The sequence below is a fragment of the Hylaeus anthracinus genome, unplaced genomic scaffold, assembly GCF_026225885.1.
Source record: "Hylaeus anthracinus isolate JK02 unplaced genomic scaffold, UHH_iyHylAnth1.0_haploid 2, whole genome shotgun sequence".
In the NCBI taxonomy this organism is placed as follows: Eukaryota; Metazoa; Arthropoda; class Insecta; order Hymenoptera; family Colletidae; genus Hylaeus; species Hylaeus anthracinus.
Window position 1 is genome coordinate 2,120,137 of NW_026534838.1, and position 18,494 is coordinate 2,138,630.

The following is an 18,494-nucleotide window of genomic DNA, read 5'->3' on the forward strand; positions in this document are numbered from 1 at the left end:
CTATAAATATAACAGTTCTCTATAATTGACCTACCAAGTATACAAAGCCGTCAATATAGAACAAAGCTACTGTCACCTGCTGGTACCCCTCAAAACTGCACATCTCAACTCCATTTTAAAAAACAACTAACGGTCCTACCAACATGCCACGAAGATATACAGAGAGAAACTCACCGCGTCCCAAGGCGCGCCCTCCCTGCCCCGTTTGTTCCTCCGACAGCTCTTCAGGTACGTTCTGATCCTCTTCCTGGCTCTCTCGGCGAACTCCGGGAACTGCCTGGTGCAGCTGTCGATGATCGCCTGTATCTTCTCCTTGGGCTGCTTGGAGATGGGCACTATGCGATCCAAGTTCTCGTCGACGAAGAGCCTGACGAACATCTGTAAGGGAACGCGGACGGACCGCCGCGGAATGAATTAAACGAGCCCGTACACTTCGCTGCCGGCGGAATTAAGAATTTTACGGTGGTGGGAGCGCACGGGGCCCCTATTAAACTAATTGTAATTAATAAAGGAGCTGCTCGTTGCCCGGCTCACGGCCAGCTGCGGACCCTGGTTAGATTTCAGGTTCCGCGACGGAGAAGGGGAGGAAACGTGCCCGCTGAGGAGACCATTTAGCGTAAGTTCCGCGCGTAGCGTTCGAGAGTACCGAGGATTTAAAGCCTGTGACCTCATAGGTCCGAGGATCGGCGGGCGTTCCCATCCTTTTCTCAGTATTACCCAATTAGGAACATGATAATTGTAGTCAGTAATCTGCTCTTTGATATGCAATTCAACTATAGCCTCCATTGGAGTGCTGAAGACTCGTTTACTTTTGGGTTATTTTTCATTATTGGCGGTGAACGTGACGCTATCAGGAGTTTCAATCGAACTAGTAGTGCCACAGGTACATGCCCCGCCTACTAGTGGCGCCACAGTTAGTTTAAGGTTCGCATATAGCGCTCAAGAGTTTCAAGACTTTAAAGTCCACAACAGCATAGCTTCAAAGCTTCTTAAAAATTGTTCTTTTCCTCAGTATTACGTAATTAGAGACACGATAATAATTAACCTTCTTTTTGATATAGAATTCGACTGTAATCTCCAGAGCAATGCTGAAAACGTTAATTTGGGGTTATTTTTCATTATTGACTTGTGACCGTGACGCTATCAGGAGTTTCACTAGAACTAGTAGCGCCACAGGTGGATGCCCCGCCTACTATTAGCGCCACAGTTAGTTAACGTCCCAAGTGATTCAAGCCTGTAACCTCACAGCTTCGAAGCTCCTTAAACATTGTTATCCTTTGATGATTACATTAATTAGCTCTCTCTTCGTTATGCAATTCATAAACCTGAATTTGTAACCCTGTTGAACCGTAGTGTTCAACAGTGAGACCGTTTTCTCGTGGGTTGTTTTTTACCGTCGGAGTTTAATACAACACCGCCAGAGGTCTATCCCGGTGCGGGAGGCCAGCGACGCCTTCATAAAATTTTACGATAATTGAGGCCTTTTCGGCGAAAGTCCGACGCCAGCCGGCTTCATTGGATCGCTCGCCGCTGGCCGTTTTCCCTAAGGCTGTTTTCTTCGTGTTGAAAATGCGCGAACAAGTTCGTACCTTTTTACGCGGTTACAGCCGGTAACGGCAGCCGCATTAAACTCGCCATTTCCGGTTTAACGCAACCATCGCGGAAGGAAATGGCTAGAACGCTCTGCGACCGGGATGCGGTTTCAGGTGTTGCACTTTCCTTGCGACATTTATTACGCGTAATTAGATTGACATAGCTGTTTGCCGACGGTGTACGATACGCTGAAGATGTTCTAGTGGGATTTGAGTATTTGGATGATAGTTAATTTGGAATGTCACATGCTGAAATAACACGTGTGGTCATTAAATATTGTTAAGACTCGTCAGTTAAGGAACAGTGGCGCAAATTGGGCGAAGGCTGCATAGAGGATAGGTTGGGAGAATGAGATGTCTCGTCTTGAGTTTATCACGGGGGGCTCATTAATGAAGCTACCTATATTCCGGACGAAGAAAGAGTCAACTTGGGAGACCTCCTACCATTCATCTTAATAGGTGGAACTATAACCTAACTCTAAGTGATGACTAGTGATGGGACGAAGCATGTTGCACGCAATATTCAGGCCTGATTGAACAACACTTGTTGAACCGTTCACGGTCTTAGACACTCGTAGGATCTAAACTAGGACGGATATTATCCAAGAATCTTATTATGATCCTCGAGGGAGTGGCCCGGGCGAAGAAGTAAGGCCTGTAGACTGTTATGCGGTACGGTCTACAAGAAACAGAACTAAGGAAGAACAGCATGGATCAACGACGAGCTGAATCCATGGAGACATCTAATAAAAGATGGGGCTAGGGCTCCAAGGATCTTAATGCAAAGTGCATCCCTACAATAAATCCCAAACACTACTAGACGAATATATTGTTTCTTTCCACCCTAACCTTGCCCGCTTTCGCGATTAGGTAACACTGTTTAAGAATTCTCTTTGAAACTGGAATTGAAGTTCGCGATCCTCCGAAACGCTCGTAACCCAGAAGTCTCCTCCCCCTCCAGTCCTCATCGTCCCGAAAAAGAAGCGGACCGCGAGAATTACGTAAAACGCGCACTCACGTTGAAAGCCTTCAGACGCTCCGGGTCATGATGTCTGGGATCCAGCCTCTCGTCGGCATCCTCGTCGTCGTCGTCCTCGTCCTCTTTATTGCCGCTGCTGCTGGTCTCGTCGTGAGCGCTCCCCGTCCCTTCGCCGCCCGGTGGACTGGACTCTCGATCGCGATCGGATCGCGAGGGTGTCGCTGACGACCCAGGCGGCGGCGTCTTCTTCAATCCCATGGCGTAGGATGCCCACAAGGATGCCATGTCCTCGCTCCCGACTCCGGCCACGGTGCCCAAATTAGGAACGGTTCCGGCGGGCATGTCTACCAGATCCGAGGAGCCGTTTCGCGAGTCTGAAAAATCAAAGACGACTGGTCAAGATTATGGTGACTCGGGAAAACCATTGGAATAGATGTAAAACTGATAAAAATGTTCTCAAGGAGTTTGAATGGGTTTGAAATGAAATTGAATGGCAGTCGACGTTAATACTGTACTGGGCCACAGCGACTGAAACGTCATCTATGCTGATACAGTGACTTATACATCATCCTAGAGCCTTCTATGTAACTGTAGCACCCCCTAAATAGTTGCAGTGCCCCCTAGATAACTCTAGTACTTTCTCCCAACTAAGCGTCCCCTAAGTAACTGCAACGCCTCTTAGATAACTCCAGTACCTCCCAGAGCGGCCATTGTTGACTTAGAATTGTGGAAAATCTTGAATGTCAGTTGGTGCCAATGACACATAGTTACCGGTCCTTAAACTCCCTACACACCCCACAAATATACAATGTTGTATACTCACATGCGTCAGTCTAAATTACCTCCCCAACAATGCACCTAAATTAATTTCATTTGCAAGTGCAAATTAGTTCCCTTTCAATTATTTCTGCACGGGAGTATCATGCCCGACGGAGGTTATAGCCTCATCCAAGGGAACAAAGAACAGCTTTCAAACATCTGATTACGCGAAGAACACGTAACAACGCTCTATCATTAGAACAGTTTCTTTCACGCCGACGAATTACACCAAACCGTGAAACGGAACGTCCCATTTCGCATTCACAACAACGCACCCACCGAGTTGCGTAACTCGATATTACATCGTAAAGTTTTTCTGTATCTGGAACAGCGTCTGTCAACTTGTTGCGCCTGGCCGCGAAGACAATTCAAATAACTTCTCGGCTTCTCGCGGAACTTAGGCGCATCTGTCGATCCGGCAACTTTCTTCGAAGCTCCGTCCCCCTGCACGCTAAATAAATCAATAAAACGTCACCGGCAACAACACCATCGCGTGAGCGACGCGTTAAACGATCGCCGATGACAGATCCCAGCTGCGAAATTTATGGACTATTCATTTATGGATGTATTATGTCCAACTCATATCAACGCATACTTTTCGTCATTATAGCTTAGTTAGTTAGGGGGAAGTACTGGAGTTATCTAGGTGGCGCTGCAGTTACATAGAAGTCTCTAGGATGATGTAGAAATCACTGTGTATGATTCACATAAACCTTGGCCTAACCTAAACATTGAGATTCACAAAAGTATAAGGCTTCCTGTATGCTTTTGAATAAATTTTGTTGATATCATCTACAAAGGATTTCTGATCAGGAGCATTGCTAGTAGGAGTCACTTAAACCCAGACCTAACATAGACATCTACATTCACCCAGGTGCAAGGCTTCCTGTATCCTTTTGGACAGATTTTTCGATATCATCAACAATAGATTTCTAGAAAATAATATAAATTTTAATACTGAATCCTAATTTGTAGCATTGCTGCTAAATGAAATGCTTCTAGTCGGAAGCATTGCTAGACCCCAGAGAGCTGAGCAGGGTGGTTCGTCTTAATTCCTGACCACGGAAGGAACGGAGGACCGTTTCTTCCCACGGTCGCATTGGGAGCTATTCACTGGTTAGATGCATCGGAGAGCAACAAACACATGGGTGGTATTTACGCCGCGAATATAATAACGAGGAACGCAAGCCACTTTCGGATCGCGTGACGCCGCTGATTAGGGATGATCGAAGAAGTAGCATTTCCTAAGAACTTCATCATGCTGGTATCCGAGGGTAAACGTGCTGTTGGCATTAGTTGTTCCAATTTACGACACAAACGCGACAGGGTAACTAGTCCTGAGTTGTTGTCATGTCCAAGCTGGAGTATCGTACACCGCTGAATAGAAGTTGGCGTCAGTCTTCTGTTTTAGAGAATATAACAAGCAGCAGAGGCGCTAGCAACTTGAAAAGCTAGAGATAGGAGGTTGCGGGAACACATTCTCAAGGATTACGAACCTGAGTCTTAGAGCACTACCTGAATCGTTAGATAACATCGTTCCTTAACTTCATTGCAAATATGTATAATCCAAACGAGAGCACAAGAATATCGCCAAGTGTTAGCAAGGACTCGTAGCAAGGAGCCAGCTGGTGTCTTAACGGTTCCTGAACGAGCGTGGTTACCAACTTCGAGTTAACCCGTTAAGTCCATTACGAAGTCGTTTCCAAGTCTCCACGTTTACAGCTGCATATTATTTGAAAGCGTCAGTCTCCATCGAGCCAAATTAGTATTCCATGGATCCCACTTATCCTAATCATATTAGCCGCAAACTAGCCAACGGGTTCAAACTTCCTGCGCGCTAGGTTCACGCGTTGACCCAGGTCAAGGATTATTCCTGTAACTCTATCGCCGAATAAAGTCTGCGCTCTTCGCAGAGATTGGAATAAACGTAAACGAGGTTTCAAGAACGACGAATTTATCGGACTCGATTTGCAGTCCACGTGACACTGTTCGAATACCGACCCCTGTCGTTATGGCGGCATTCTCAGCGGCGAGTCGACGCGTCGCTTAGGAACGTATCCTTTCCGCGCAAAAAGGCCGACCTGTTTCCAAAACCCGTAATAAGTCTAAGTAGATCCCTACCACGAGGTGCAAGAAAAAGGCACGCTGCTCCATCGTCACGATCCCGGGAGAGAATGTACGGCAAAGGTGCTTTCACGAGGATATCGGCGAGGACAGGTACAAGTCTGACCGGCAAGAGGCTCACGTGAACCTACGAAGTGTTGCTCGTGGATCGTGGGTAGGGAGTGCCGCAGGGGAACCGTAAAAAGGCTGCTCACGGACTTTTGCCTCCTCCAGAGGCTCGATTAGAAAAGATGAACCCCGGACTCTCTCCAAGATATTCGCTTCGAGTCATTTCTAAACCGAAACAACTCGGTAATCGGCAATGAAAAGAGAGATGGATGTAATTCACCAGATTGCTAGCTTAGGAGTGTTTAAAGAACTCGATGGGGGTTCTTGAAGCTTTACGAGGTGAGTTAGGTTAGGTGGAGACACGAAATGTAGCAAATAAGCAAAGAGGATATTCAAAAGGAAGATACAAGAGGCATGTATGACTTGAACACTGTAGAACCATAAATGAATAGTCAATAACTGGGTAAACAAATTGTTATTCAATAAAAAAACCCTCATGAAGTCTGGACTCTCTTCAAGATATTCGCTTGGTGTAATTTCTAAACCAAAACAACTCGGTAATCAGCAACAAAAGGAAAGTTGTATGTAATTCACCAGATTGCTAGGTCTGGTGTGTTTAAAGAATTCTATGGGTATTCTTGAAGCCTCACGAGGAGAGTTAGGTTAGGTGGAGACACGAAATGTACCAAAAAGCAAATAGAACATTCAAAAGGATGTACACAGGCTATAAGGATGATAAGTATGTTTTGCTATGACTCGAGCACTGTAGAACTGTAAACGAACAGTCAATAAACTGAGTAGATTGTCATCCAGTAGAAGACTTCAAGAATCCTAACGAACCCTCGCGAACATGAATACCCATAGTGTAGGCGTAAATGATGAACACAATTAACGTCTAGTAATCTAAGATTCTGAACCAGAAAGTATACTGTATATTAGGTCTGCACAATGTACTCCGAATGTATTCGGAACGTGTTGTAGAAGAAATCTGGGATGAACTTGATCTTTTCCAACGATGGCAAGATACGAATTCCAGTACACAATTAAAGTCTTCCGTTGCGAGGTACATGTAGCCTGATTAAATAACCAACCTTGTTTTGCAGATGCGTGTACATATTGCGGTAAACACGTCTACCGTTGAGTTCACTAACCAGGAGGTCCCAATTCAGCAAAGGCTTTGGTATATTCTTGACCCCAAACTTGAGACTCCAAGCCCTCAGTTTCAAGCCCACAATTTCTGTATATTGTCACTAAGACCTCGAAAACCCTTGAAATCATAGAAATAATAAAGAAGCCATTGCTGAAAGAAAATATCTTAGACTGATCCACACTAGAACCCTCAATGTTTTGGTCCAACCTGATACTTTCAATATTAGACGAAGTAGATAAATGGTGGACTATCTAGGCACTCAATGAAGTCATTAAAAAAAGAAAGTACAAACCAAAGCACAAGGAAAGCATCATAGTTCCCACAAGGTTTTAATTTAGGTAGTAACTCAGACCTAACCTGATCCACACCAGAAACCTCAATGTTTCAATCTAACCTGATGCTTCTGTTAGAGAAAGTACAAGTATCTAGTCCCATCTCCTTATCTTGTTTGTTTTGAGCGTGACTAAAGCGCCATCTGTCCCTCTATCTCCGGAAGCATAAAAAAGAACTAGGTACTAACTCAGACCTAACCCTGATCTACACCAGAACCCTCGATGTTTCAATCTAACCTGATGCTTCTATTAGAGAAAGTACAAGTATCTAGTCCCATCTCCTTATCTTGTTTGTTTTGGGTGTGACTAAAGCGCCATCTGTCCCTCTATCTCCGGAAACATTTTGGTAGGTAAGGAGATACAGTGTACCCTCTTTAATTTTTCCTTTGTTTCTTCGTTATTTCTTAACGGTCATTTAGTCGTTAGCTGGTCGTCATACGAACCAAACTCTCTGCTGCTGTGCTCACAATCAAAAGTGCGTTAGTGTTGCGGACTTATATTATACTATTTCCATTTCCATTTTCATTTCTTAATTAAAGTTATATTAAACAATCATAATGTGGCGTGTGTTATTTAGAAGATCCACATCAAACTAACAACTTCCGATATTAGACGAAAAATGGTGGACTATCCATGCTCTCGATGGCATCATCTAGAAAAGACTGTACGAAGGAAGACACCATAGTCTCAGCATGGTATTTGCTTTAGGTTAGGTACTAAGGAACCGAGGATATCGAAGAAAATCCCTGCTGTATGGCAAAGTAGAAAGCCAGGCGCCGGGTAATCGCCCACCCTACGTCGTCGATTCTAATTCTGCGTTCAACGATCGCACACACGCTTCCAGGAAGATTCCGGTAGAACCAGTAACTGAACGCGCGAGTAGACGACCCAGGAAACTGGACCCTCGTCCAGGAGGCGGCGCAGCACTGACTCTCCTTCTCTCTTCCTACCTAGTTCAAGCGGCTTCGAGGTTGCTGCACCTTGGTTCTTGCGCCTGTACACTCGGTTCAAACAATTCGAGGGCATGGCGAACGCGGCAAGCGCTGCTGGCTCCACTTTACGTTGCCCCTGGTCAGGGAAAGGATTTCTTGGTTTGGTCACGTTAGCCATCGTTGGACTACAGCAATTCTAACCAACAGGTAACATCAAACTTTGTAGGTTTGTATCAGTTTTGGGGAGAGAAAGGTTTGGTGAGTTTATGTCAACATTCCGTGACAACAGAGCCCCCATGACGCAAGAATTATCCTAAATGAATTCGACGAAGTATGTACAGGAGGAATGTAAATTCGTGTAAATTAAGGATAAAGTGCACTGTGTACTTGATTAACTCTAGAACGACTCCTGGTGTCTTGAAATTAATTCATCCCAGGCTATTTTCAATTAATTTCATTCACACCTGGGAAATTGAGGTATGTACATCAGAAAGTGGTTTGCCAAGCTACGTCAACAAAACACCTGTCACAACAGGTTAACTAACTTTAGGACGACTCCTGGTGTCCCCAAACTGATTCACCACGTTCCCATGCCACTTTCGATTAGCTTCATTCACAGCTGGGAAACTCAGCTCTGTCAGAAAGTGAACTACCAAGCTCGGTTGCCCCACACGCACTCGACAAACTCAAGTTTCATTGGTGGAGATGCGAGAGCCCAGGTGTGAGAGGATCTCGAACTCCCCTCGGACGTAACAAAAGTCCTAGAGTTCGGCCATTAACAGAAGGTTATTTATCCGTGGCTGGGGTCCGGAGCTAGAGGAGCCACATTACTTACGGGATGACATAACACGCTTGAGCCGAATGTACACGCGGCATGTACGAGCTCGTGGGGTACGGTACTACGTGCGCCGAGGGTTCCCGGCCTCGGGCGAGCGGATGCCGTCGTCGCAAATGCGGCAGAGGGGGCCAGGGGGTACGCGCGAACCCGGCTAGGTTGGCTAGAAAGCCGGTTACCAAACCCAATCCCGCCTGCGTCGTTCCTGAACTCGCCGGCCGGACTGAACCTGAAATCAGTCGCCACCCCACCCGGCAGTTCGTCCTCCTCATTCTTTTAGCCGCTTCCCGCAAAAGGAAACTAATACCCGGCCGCGGCGACTTCCTCTTTTTCTAGCCGCTACATAGCGACCGTGCAACAAAATTCACGGACGAGCTGGCGCACGCCCACGGCTCCGCCGACCGGCTACGGGATACCACCGTGCTGTGCGAACGAGGATGTTTTATCTCGTCGCTCGGACTGTTACACGGCGGAGGAGAGTCCACCGGGATCGTGAACGTCGGAGGAATTCGGAAGTCGTGGGTCTGAATAGACTGGACCTCCCCCCCAAGGCAATATCGGGAATCCCGATTCGAGATTCTTGAGGGCGATAATGAGCCATTAGGTTTTGGAGGTTTCCTTGGCTAGGTGGACTAACAATAAGTATGTTAACAATAGGTTTACGGAGATTTCTCATTAGACTTCTATTAGTGGAGGAGTGCTTTTAACCTTCTGACTGTGAAGGGGGTATACAGGGTGTCCACGCTAAAGTGTGACAAACGCGTATTTCAATAACTATTGATGATACGAAGGCACATGTGCCGATGTTCGCCAAGATTCAAGCACATGTGTCTTCGATTGATTTGACTCATTGGTCCCTACGCAGCTTTGTAACAATATGACGACGATCTAAGGCTATATTAGTGTTTAGTTGCGTGTATGAAAGCCAAAGAGCCAAAGCAACTGACAGCACATGTGCTTGAATCCTGGTGAACGTTGGCACATGTGCCTTCGTATCATCAATAGTTATTGAAATATGCGTTTGTCACACTTTAGCGTGGACATCCTGTATGTACGTCCTCGAAAATTGGACTCAGAGAATTTTTACATCAATCTATTTTTATCCATCTATCTATTTTTTCATCTATCTTTCAATCTATTTTTAGAAAATATCACCTTATAAAGAATGATAAGGGAAAACTTTGACTACATTTAATTTTTTGAAACTGAACGTCGTATGAATAAACTGTAAATGTAACAAAAGTTTCATCTTATCATTCTCTATAAGGTGACATTTTTTAAAAATTCGACTGACCTTGACGTACCCTTTAGAATTTCGCAATCAAAAGATTCATTAATAAGATTTACTAAAGTTAATTAGCCCCAAGTTCGCGGCTTCTCTTTGTTAGACAGAATTAAATTTGTATATATCCTCGTCGTGTTATAATGTAAAAGTCAGCATAACTGGTTGTCAAAAAGTATAAACAATTTCTTTGAAACCTTGTGAAAATAGGAATGGGTACATGATGCTCCATAAACCTAGCGTTAATGTCTTAATGATACATGGTTCAACGTGAATTTAATTTTTGATCAAGCCAGTACCTGAGGAGGTCTTCGTCGATCTTATCGACGAACATTTCGTCATCCCATGAATTGGTCCCGGGTCTGAAGCGTACGACGCTTTTATGATACTCCGACATGCAAATGCGAAATGATTCACCGTCGCGAGGACTTATCAAGATTCTCCTTATCCGAAAATCACCTCACGATACGCGCGTACGTCCATGACGAGAAAACGAAAGTATTCGTGACGAAACAAACCAACATATGGGAAAATCGCCGGAGATACGATTCGCCTCGCTGCAGACGTTTCTTCGCGTTACTTTCGTAAATGTCATTGGTCATTAAAGCGGAGATTCCCTATCGCGAAGTCGACTGCTGATTATACGAACGACGAGATTCGGAATTTCGATATTCGTAAGCGCGATGAAAAATCGTCGACGCTCCTGGAAGAATCTTCGTCGTGGAAAGGAGGAAGAACGTGGAATTCATTTGGCAAATGGTCTTCTCGAATGGAGGACCTCGCGATTCGGTTGGGAATGTGTAGTGTCCATTTAAGGTATTGGGAAATAAATTTTTGTAAAACGACAGGGTCCCGGATTACGAAATAAATTTTTTAAATTGCAAAATGCTAAGGATACGCAGATATGCTGTTAGACCTCCGTCTCACTGAACATACGTACAGATCAATAAACCGAGGGTACTGAAGGTATATGTGCCAATGTGCGCCAAGATTCGAGCACATGTGCCTTCGATTGCTTTGACTCATTGGTCCCTACGCAGCTTTGTAACAACATGATGACGATCTAAGGCTATGTTGGTGTTTAGTCGCGTGTATGAAAGCTAAAGAGCCAAAGGCAACTGACAACACATGTGCTTGAATTTTCTCGAACGTTGGCACATGTGCCTTCGGTTGCTTTGGTCCTTTCATCTGTACGTGGCTTTCAACATTCGTTTCTTTATCGACATTTCTCAATTTTCGTGCACTTCTTTTGATTATAAAACTATTCTGGCTTCATAAGTAATGTGAAAAATCATCATGCATCACAGCCAGAAATTTCTTTCAAAGATTATGCGAATTTTACATAACATAACGCGGTATCTTTTGCCACGAGTAAATTATTTTTGTCCAACCCCCATGGTCAGCGTCTTTTCGGCTAAAAGCATTTCGCAAAATCGATTTCTCGATGAAGACCTTCCATTCCCCGGCTGAATCAAGCTGAAAAGATCGCTGGGAAAACCTGCATGAAGTTTCATTTTGCAACCGTATCTCAGTTTTGAATCTCCCGTGAGAATTCACCTTTCTGAAAAAGCAAACGGTCCCTCGCCTAATGGTCAGTGAAATGTCCTTCATTTGAATTTCTTCTTTTGAGAACCCGACATCATAGGTGGATTAATTTTGCATGGATCATTAATAAATGCCGCAAAACTTTGAGAGGAAGAAATTCGAGAATGATAAATGATATCTTTAGAAAACAAATTCATCGAAAGGATATTAAATCACCAAAATTTCGAAAGAACAAAATTGATAAATAAAAAGTCGCGCTTTGACAAGAAAAATTGAAAGACACTTTCTTGATAACTTTCGTGAAATACGAGACAACAAATTGAAGAAATATTCGTAATTTCTAAAACTATGTTGAAACTAACCTTCGTAAACAAACGAAGACAAGTACGAAGGAATTGCTTTTGTTGTAAGCAAAATCAGCATTGCCCATCGCAGGAGAGGAGCATCCACCATGCAATACGCGTTCTCTTTGGTAAACATCACCGAGGAAAGATTCTTTACCGTTAAGGCGCATCTTGAGCATGGTAAGGAGCATATTAACTGATTAAAAATCCAGATAACCACACGATGACAGAACGACGATTTATTCGTCGTGTTGTGGAAATTATTTCTTCGGTTACCATTGAAGAGAGAAGTAGCATTCTTGAAAACTTATTCACGTGAAATATCAGTAAACAAAAGTTTGTTGTGCTATTATTAACCCTGCGTCTAAAATACCATTCTCATATTTAATATTAATGTAATATTACAAACGTTAGCCTGAACTTCCTCCAAAAATTAAAATAAATTTAAATGAAACTTCTACAACCCATTGAAGCAATCGTTCGCTACCGTTATCAACGAATCACGATTCCCCGCTATCTGCCGCCACTTTCCTTACCGCAGACAAAAACAACCGGAAGGGAAAAGGATGGAATTGTTGTTGCAGAACTCTTATCATTAAATAAAATTTGTCGAATTTTAAAATCGAACCGAAATTAAACTTGGGAAGTCAAAAATATTATTCTCTCATAAACCTTCTAAGATACGAAACCTCAACCAACAAACATCCATAGACACACCCATACTCGTACAATTTTCTAACCGATATTTCTAAGCATTTTCAATCAAAGAACGCTCTAAAACATCGATAAATACACAGAACCGAGATCAAATTATGTCCAATACCAATACCTCTCTTCCCTCGTTAATAACATTCTAAAAAGACAATAAAAACTCGCAACCCTCGAACCCTCGAGCGTCGAACATTTCAATTAACGGGGTTCCGAACTTGGAGCGCGAAGAGGAGGACGAGACACGTAACGAAGCAAAGCAACGGTAAACCACCGAGAAATATGGTCCGTCATTTTCCCGGTGAATTTTCTGCCGCGATCATAAACCGTCGAGCTCGCGTTTATCGCGAAATCGATTTGCGAAACGCTAGTCGGGTAACGTGCAAGCGACGAGTCCCGCGCGAGACGCCAACTCTTCGCTGGTCATCGCCGTCAGCGCCACGGGCTGGGAGGAGGAGAGGGGAATGGGGAAACGACGAAGCGTAGGAGGGGCGGGTAAGGGGAGGGCGAGAGATTGGACGATCCGCAGGTCTGGTTGCGCGCGTACCATCGCGTCTACGCCGGCTGGTTCATTACGCAATGATCACGTCCGAGATGCGGAGGCCCGCTTCGAAACCAGTTTCGAATAGCTGCCGCGGAGGAAGATAGGCCGCGGGGAGAGGTAGGAGGGGGGAGGGGGAAGCAGAGGGCAACGGTGAATTATCCTTCCGCAACTTTGCCTAACTGGACCACTTTTGGTACCGGGAACTGCGAAGAACGAAAAGGGTGTGTCCTGGCACGCGGCAAGATTAACCTTTAGACTTGGATATTTTCAAGATATTTTCATAATGTTTTTTATAGGATCGCGGGTGTACTGAAACAAGTGTCCGAAAAGTATTTCAAATTTTGTAAAAGTATTAGGTAGAACGGTTGTTGTAAATTAATAGAAAGTTGATACTGGGCTTGAGGACGATGTAGTTCCTAATTTCGACGGTAGATGGCCCCACTGTATTCTAAATACCAAGATGGCTGACACTTGTTCGCATTAAGAACCTGTATGTTTGTGATTCTCTAATGGTTCCTACTTCTTTTGACAAATTCGAAAGAAATTTCGTTTAGTTTATCTTTATGTTTCAATGTATAATATAAGGTACCTCGATTACGGAAATATTAAATGTAGTAACAATATCAGAGCTTGTACTACTCAAGGATAATAATAATAGCTACGGCATACTTGTATATATTCATGTACTTTACTAGGACCACATCAAATATTGGCAGATCTGTACTATTCATACAATAACACGTTAAAAAATATAACTTATAAACGCGCCGAAGGTCGTTGCAAAATAGTCAAACGAAACAAATGACAAATTAAACGAATGAAAAATGAAGAGTAAAAAGTATCGAAGAAATGGATTTAAAATGGAATTATAAAAAGAATCAGTGAAAAATCAGAATCATTCCTGCATTCTGTCGCAACAAATGCAAAACGATGCTCGACCTACGGTATAATGCCGCGGCGTTAATTGCCGACGTTAATCGCGGCCGATTAACACGGCAGTACGCGTCACCGAATCGGCTCGTCCCGGCTCGGTTTCGAGGGCCAAAGAAGGCGTACTCTGAATTTCCTACACGTCACATCACGAGCCGACAGTCCATTAGTCACGTCGTGTGCGACGACAAAACTCGCGCGAGCTAAATAGCCGGTACACCTTGGCCCCGCGAAGCCTCCAATTCACTCGTCGTCCGAGAAGGACGCGAAAGTTGAGCATTGAAGTCTCCGCGTTTACCCGTCCGCCGCGACGGGGGACCCCCTTACAGCCTCCGCTCGCTCTTTCGTCAGCGGAGCCTTGACGACTAAAACCCTCGTCCCATTTCCGTCGTTTCCCATTTTTAACACAGAATTTAACAAGTCTAACACGAGCCAATCGGGCGAACTTTTACGAGCGACGAATGTACACAAGGAAAAAAAAGCACAAAAAATTGCAAAAGGTGTCTATTACCGCCGAATGAATTTTGCTGAATTTGCTGTCTAACGACAGTTACTTATACTAAAATAATCAACGACAAAAAAATCGAAATTCCTCAAATCGTGCCGCTAAAAAGTATCAAAAGTCTCGCCTGCGTACAGTCCCCGCAACGAAAGCCACGTCGTTATCCTCTGTCAACGGTGCAACCAATCGTTAAAGCAAACCCCCTGAGCGGTTAAAAATCACGATCCGGGAAGCATTAAAAAACGACGTTCCCACGGATATTGTCCGTCGATCGATGAAGATAAGGCGTTACCTGTAAGTGTGGAGTTGTTAATGGTGTTGTTTGCCGTGGAAATAGCCGATTGACTGGTGACAGTTGTGCCAACGGTGGTGGCCGTGGTTGTCGAGGAGTTATTTGGCGAGAGGGCCGCGTTGGCCGCCTGTGCCTGTACCTGGGCCTGGGCCTGAGCCTGAGCCTGAGCTTGCTGTTGAAGATTATAATTCCACGCGAGCAGCATCAGCTTCAGCTTATCCGCGTCTTTCATGAGCGCGCCTGCCGAAATTAAAAGTGCCAATTGGTTTCAGGGCATGATTAACACGGTGAATGGTGCCGTTGGAGGGGAGATATCGGGCTCACTTCCGGTAACAGCGAGACTGGAGCGGAGACTATGGTTTTGCGGTGGTGCGAATCGCATGGGGGGAGGGGGGGTTCGCTTTTGGACGTGGTGCTATTGGTAATGTTCACGTGGTACCGAGAGACAGCTATATGCAATTCTTTGTGCTTTTATCTCGCTACTGGACGTGGTTGCAGATGAATTTTATTAATCGAATGTGAACTTTTGATTGGATAGTGTCTGTGAAAGATTGAAAATACCTGGAGTTATCCAAGACAGTGGAATCTCGATAATTGCGCGAGGACCTCGTTTGTTGCACTTTAGTGGAAGGGATAGTTGTATACTATATGCATTCTGTATTGGATTGGATATCTACGAATTGCTAGGAACGTCCATTCCTGTTTATTTGCATTTATCGAGGGTCTACTGCATCCCGACGACGTGCGCCTTTGTATGATGTTAACTGGACAGTTGTAAAGTGTGACTAATTGTATGTGGTACAGTGAGACAAATGTTAATTAGTGTAGTTCGATGTTGGAGTTCTACTATACTGTGCAACATGTATTGTATCTTATGCACCGGAATCAAATATGTTGCTAATTCGTATTGACACATGAAATTCTATGGAAATAAATCGTAATCTTTAAAAGTTTCCTTTGTTACTAATCATCTGAATATTTTCAAGGAAATAAATAAGAAAGAACTAATAAAATATTTTCATCTGTCTGCTCGGTTTCAAGAAAATTGATTTTGACAATTTTTCTAGTGCATCTTCTCAATACATTACCATTAGATTGGTTACCCTTTTCCAATGAAAATGAGTCCAAACACGACCTACTTCGACCTGAGTTCACCGAGTAACAACAAAGCGGGCATCATGCATTAAACGCATACATTTATAAATGGTCCGAATGATGTCGTGTTTGGACTCTTTTTCATCAAGAAAATTTGATCAATCTATTGGTGATAATTTCACGAAGATACAACAGAATTTAAAACAATTTTTATATTCGTTAGATTAACACGTTCACGGCGGCGCTAGTATTTCTGTTTCTCACCGTGGGGCGGCGCTGTGGCAGCGTGAGCCACCGGTGGTACACGCCGTCTGATAGACACGCGAACGTGACCCACCGGTGGTACACGCCGGCGTGAACGGTGTTAAATAAAGAATCATTCTCTCGAAATGGCGTCGTCTCCAATCGCACTATCGTAAACTGCAGTCTCCACAGTCCTGTTCGCTGGACCACAAGTGACCTCGACGTTTTAATGGCACCGATTAAATAACAGCGAGTTGATAACAATTCTCAATGCCCATGCCAGGTGTTCGACAGAGTCCTTGCTCATACGAGAGTACCTTACCACCGTCAACATTGCTCCTGTTCGTCGATCGATCAATGTTTCCCGTCTTCAAACGGTCCACGTTCGACGACGCAACAGGTCCAACTATCGAAATTCACCGACATTCATCGAATTCTCGAGCTCGCGGGTTTCGTCGCCGATCCCGCTCTACCGTGTGTCCCTCGAATTTCCATTCAATCGCCGACGCTTTTCTTTGAATTCCGAACAAAGAATGATTAGAGTAAGAATGAGTAGAGTAGTTTTATGGACTACTGTAATTCGTGAATTGTGCGAAATTCCGAGCAAATTGATACGTCATATTTGAGTGTGCGAGAGTCAGTCGTGTAAATTGAATGGAAAATAAAAAATCGAGCTACACCGTGATTTCATATACTAATCAAAAGCTTTACGAATCTGATAGTGTATTTACTTGTTGGAAATGTCACGAGTTATTAAAAACTTCAAAACTTATTCAACACGTTTTATCTCGGGACTGTTGAAAATTAGATAAATTAATATTAGTCGTAGTAGATAATTTATTTTCATTATCGCGTCACTTTTGGAACGAATCCTTTTAGTTCCTTAATGGAAAATTCTATCACTTATTTCTCGGACGAACGTGTCAAATAACAATGAAAATTAGAAAATTTCGAATTTCTTGTAAGACCCAGATTTGAACATCAATCTCTGCTCCCCAAAGGAGGTGTAATAGGGGCACGGTAAGCGTGGGGCACAAGTGCGACAGTGTGTTCGTCGAGTGTCAATTAAAACCTCATGCCCAATGGTTGCGACCCCATCTCAATTGTGCACGCACTCGATTATCGATCCCGTTTCGTCTCGTATGACTAAAGACTCTCGTGTCCGACAGCGGAAGACGAACAAGTTCAGCGCGAAATTTCCTGGTGAAAGATTTCGGCGCAGGCAGGCTCATTGAACCTAATATAAATTTCAGATGCTCGGGTAACTCTATTTCGATTATTTACTTGACCAGAACTACCGTATGAACTATGAGGTACCGTACGAAATTTTAATTACCTAATACAATGTGAGATATTATATGAGAATTTATACTGAGACCTTGTCTCAATTCCTCGTGTGAAAAGGAATCGAAAAGTCCTTTACCATTTTGAAATCCGTGGCTTCGGTAACTACATATAATTAATTAAAGTTTACTGCTGCGACTTCCTGGCGCGCGCCATTCGTATCCCAAGTCAGCTGATCACGCGGCTGCGCATGCGCACACTCACACATTAGGCACACCTATCAACGCGCTCGCACGCGTACAAGCTTCAACTGTTTATATCTCGACAACAAGACCTTGGATTGGGAAATGGAAAAGGACTTTTCGAATCGAATCAGCACGAAGAATTGATCCTGAGGAAGGAGACCTTCATTTTGATTGACAGCGCGTGTGCTGTGTAACCGGAGTTTTTCTGATCTGATTAGTTACCTCGGTGAATTCCTTGCAATCATTAAGGTTTTACAGTATTAACCACCTTGGGGCAGATACGTGTACCTAGCTTTTAACTCATTTTAATAATCGCAAGGTGTAATCAAAATTGAGAAAAGATATTCACAATTAAATTTCTCGGTAATACAGCGCATGTATATAGAAGACAAATTATTTCAACCAAGTAGGATGCTCTTGAAGAGTCCAACCAACTGATCCTACACTTTCAACCTATAATTTCGCGTTACAATTTCTTAGATACCAATTAATTCTATCTGTACAGTTGCTAGGAGATGAAAATCACAGTTTGCGCGTATGTACCGTAGAGTTTGTCGTACGAAGAGATAGGGACAAAGAATGAAATCATCTGATCGAGGAGCCACGGGATCAGCTCGAAGGAGGACGCAATGGCGGCACGAAGATCTTCGTCTGATTAATCGCTCGATT

At 43.9% G+C, this 18,494-nt stretch overlaps 1 protein-coding gene across 3 annotated transcripts in view; it reads right to left on the reverse strand.

Moving 5' to 3' along the window:
• The window catches only part of LOC128892931 (nucleolar protein 4-like), a 101,544-nt gene that overhangs the window by 11,999 nt on the left and 71,051 nt on the right, over nucleotides 1-18,494 (reverse strand). For all 3 annotated transcript variants that reach the window (XM_054153590.1, XM_054153591.1, XM_054153592.1), the window contains 3 exons: nucleotides 14,959-15,198; nucleotides 2,611-2,945; nucleotides 175-378 (listed from right to left, as the gene is read on the reverse strand). In XM_054153590.1, the coding sequence (XP_054009565.1) occupies nucleotides 175-378; nucleotides 2,611-2,945; nucleotides 14,959-15,198 (779 nt within the window). The remainder of the gene's footprint in view (nucleotides 1-174; nucleotides 379-2,610; nucleotides 2,946-14,958; nucleotides 15,199-18,494) is intronic.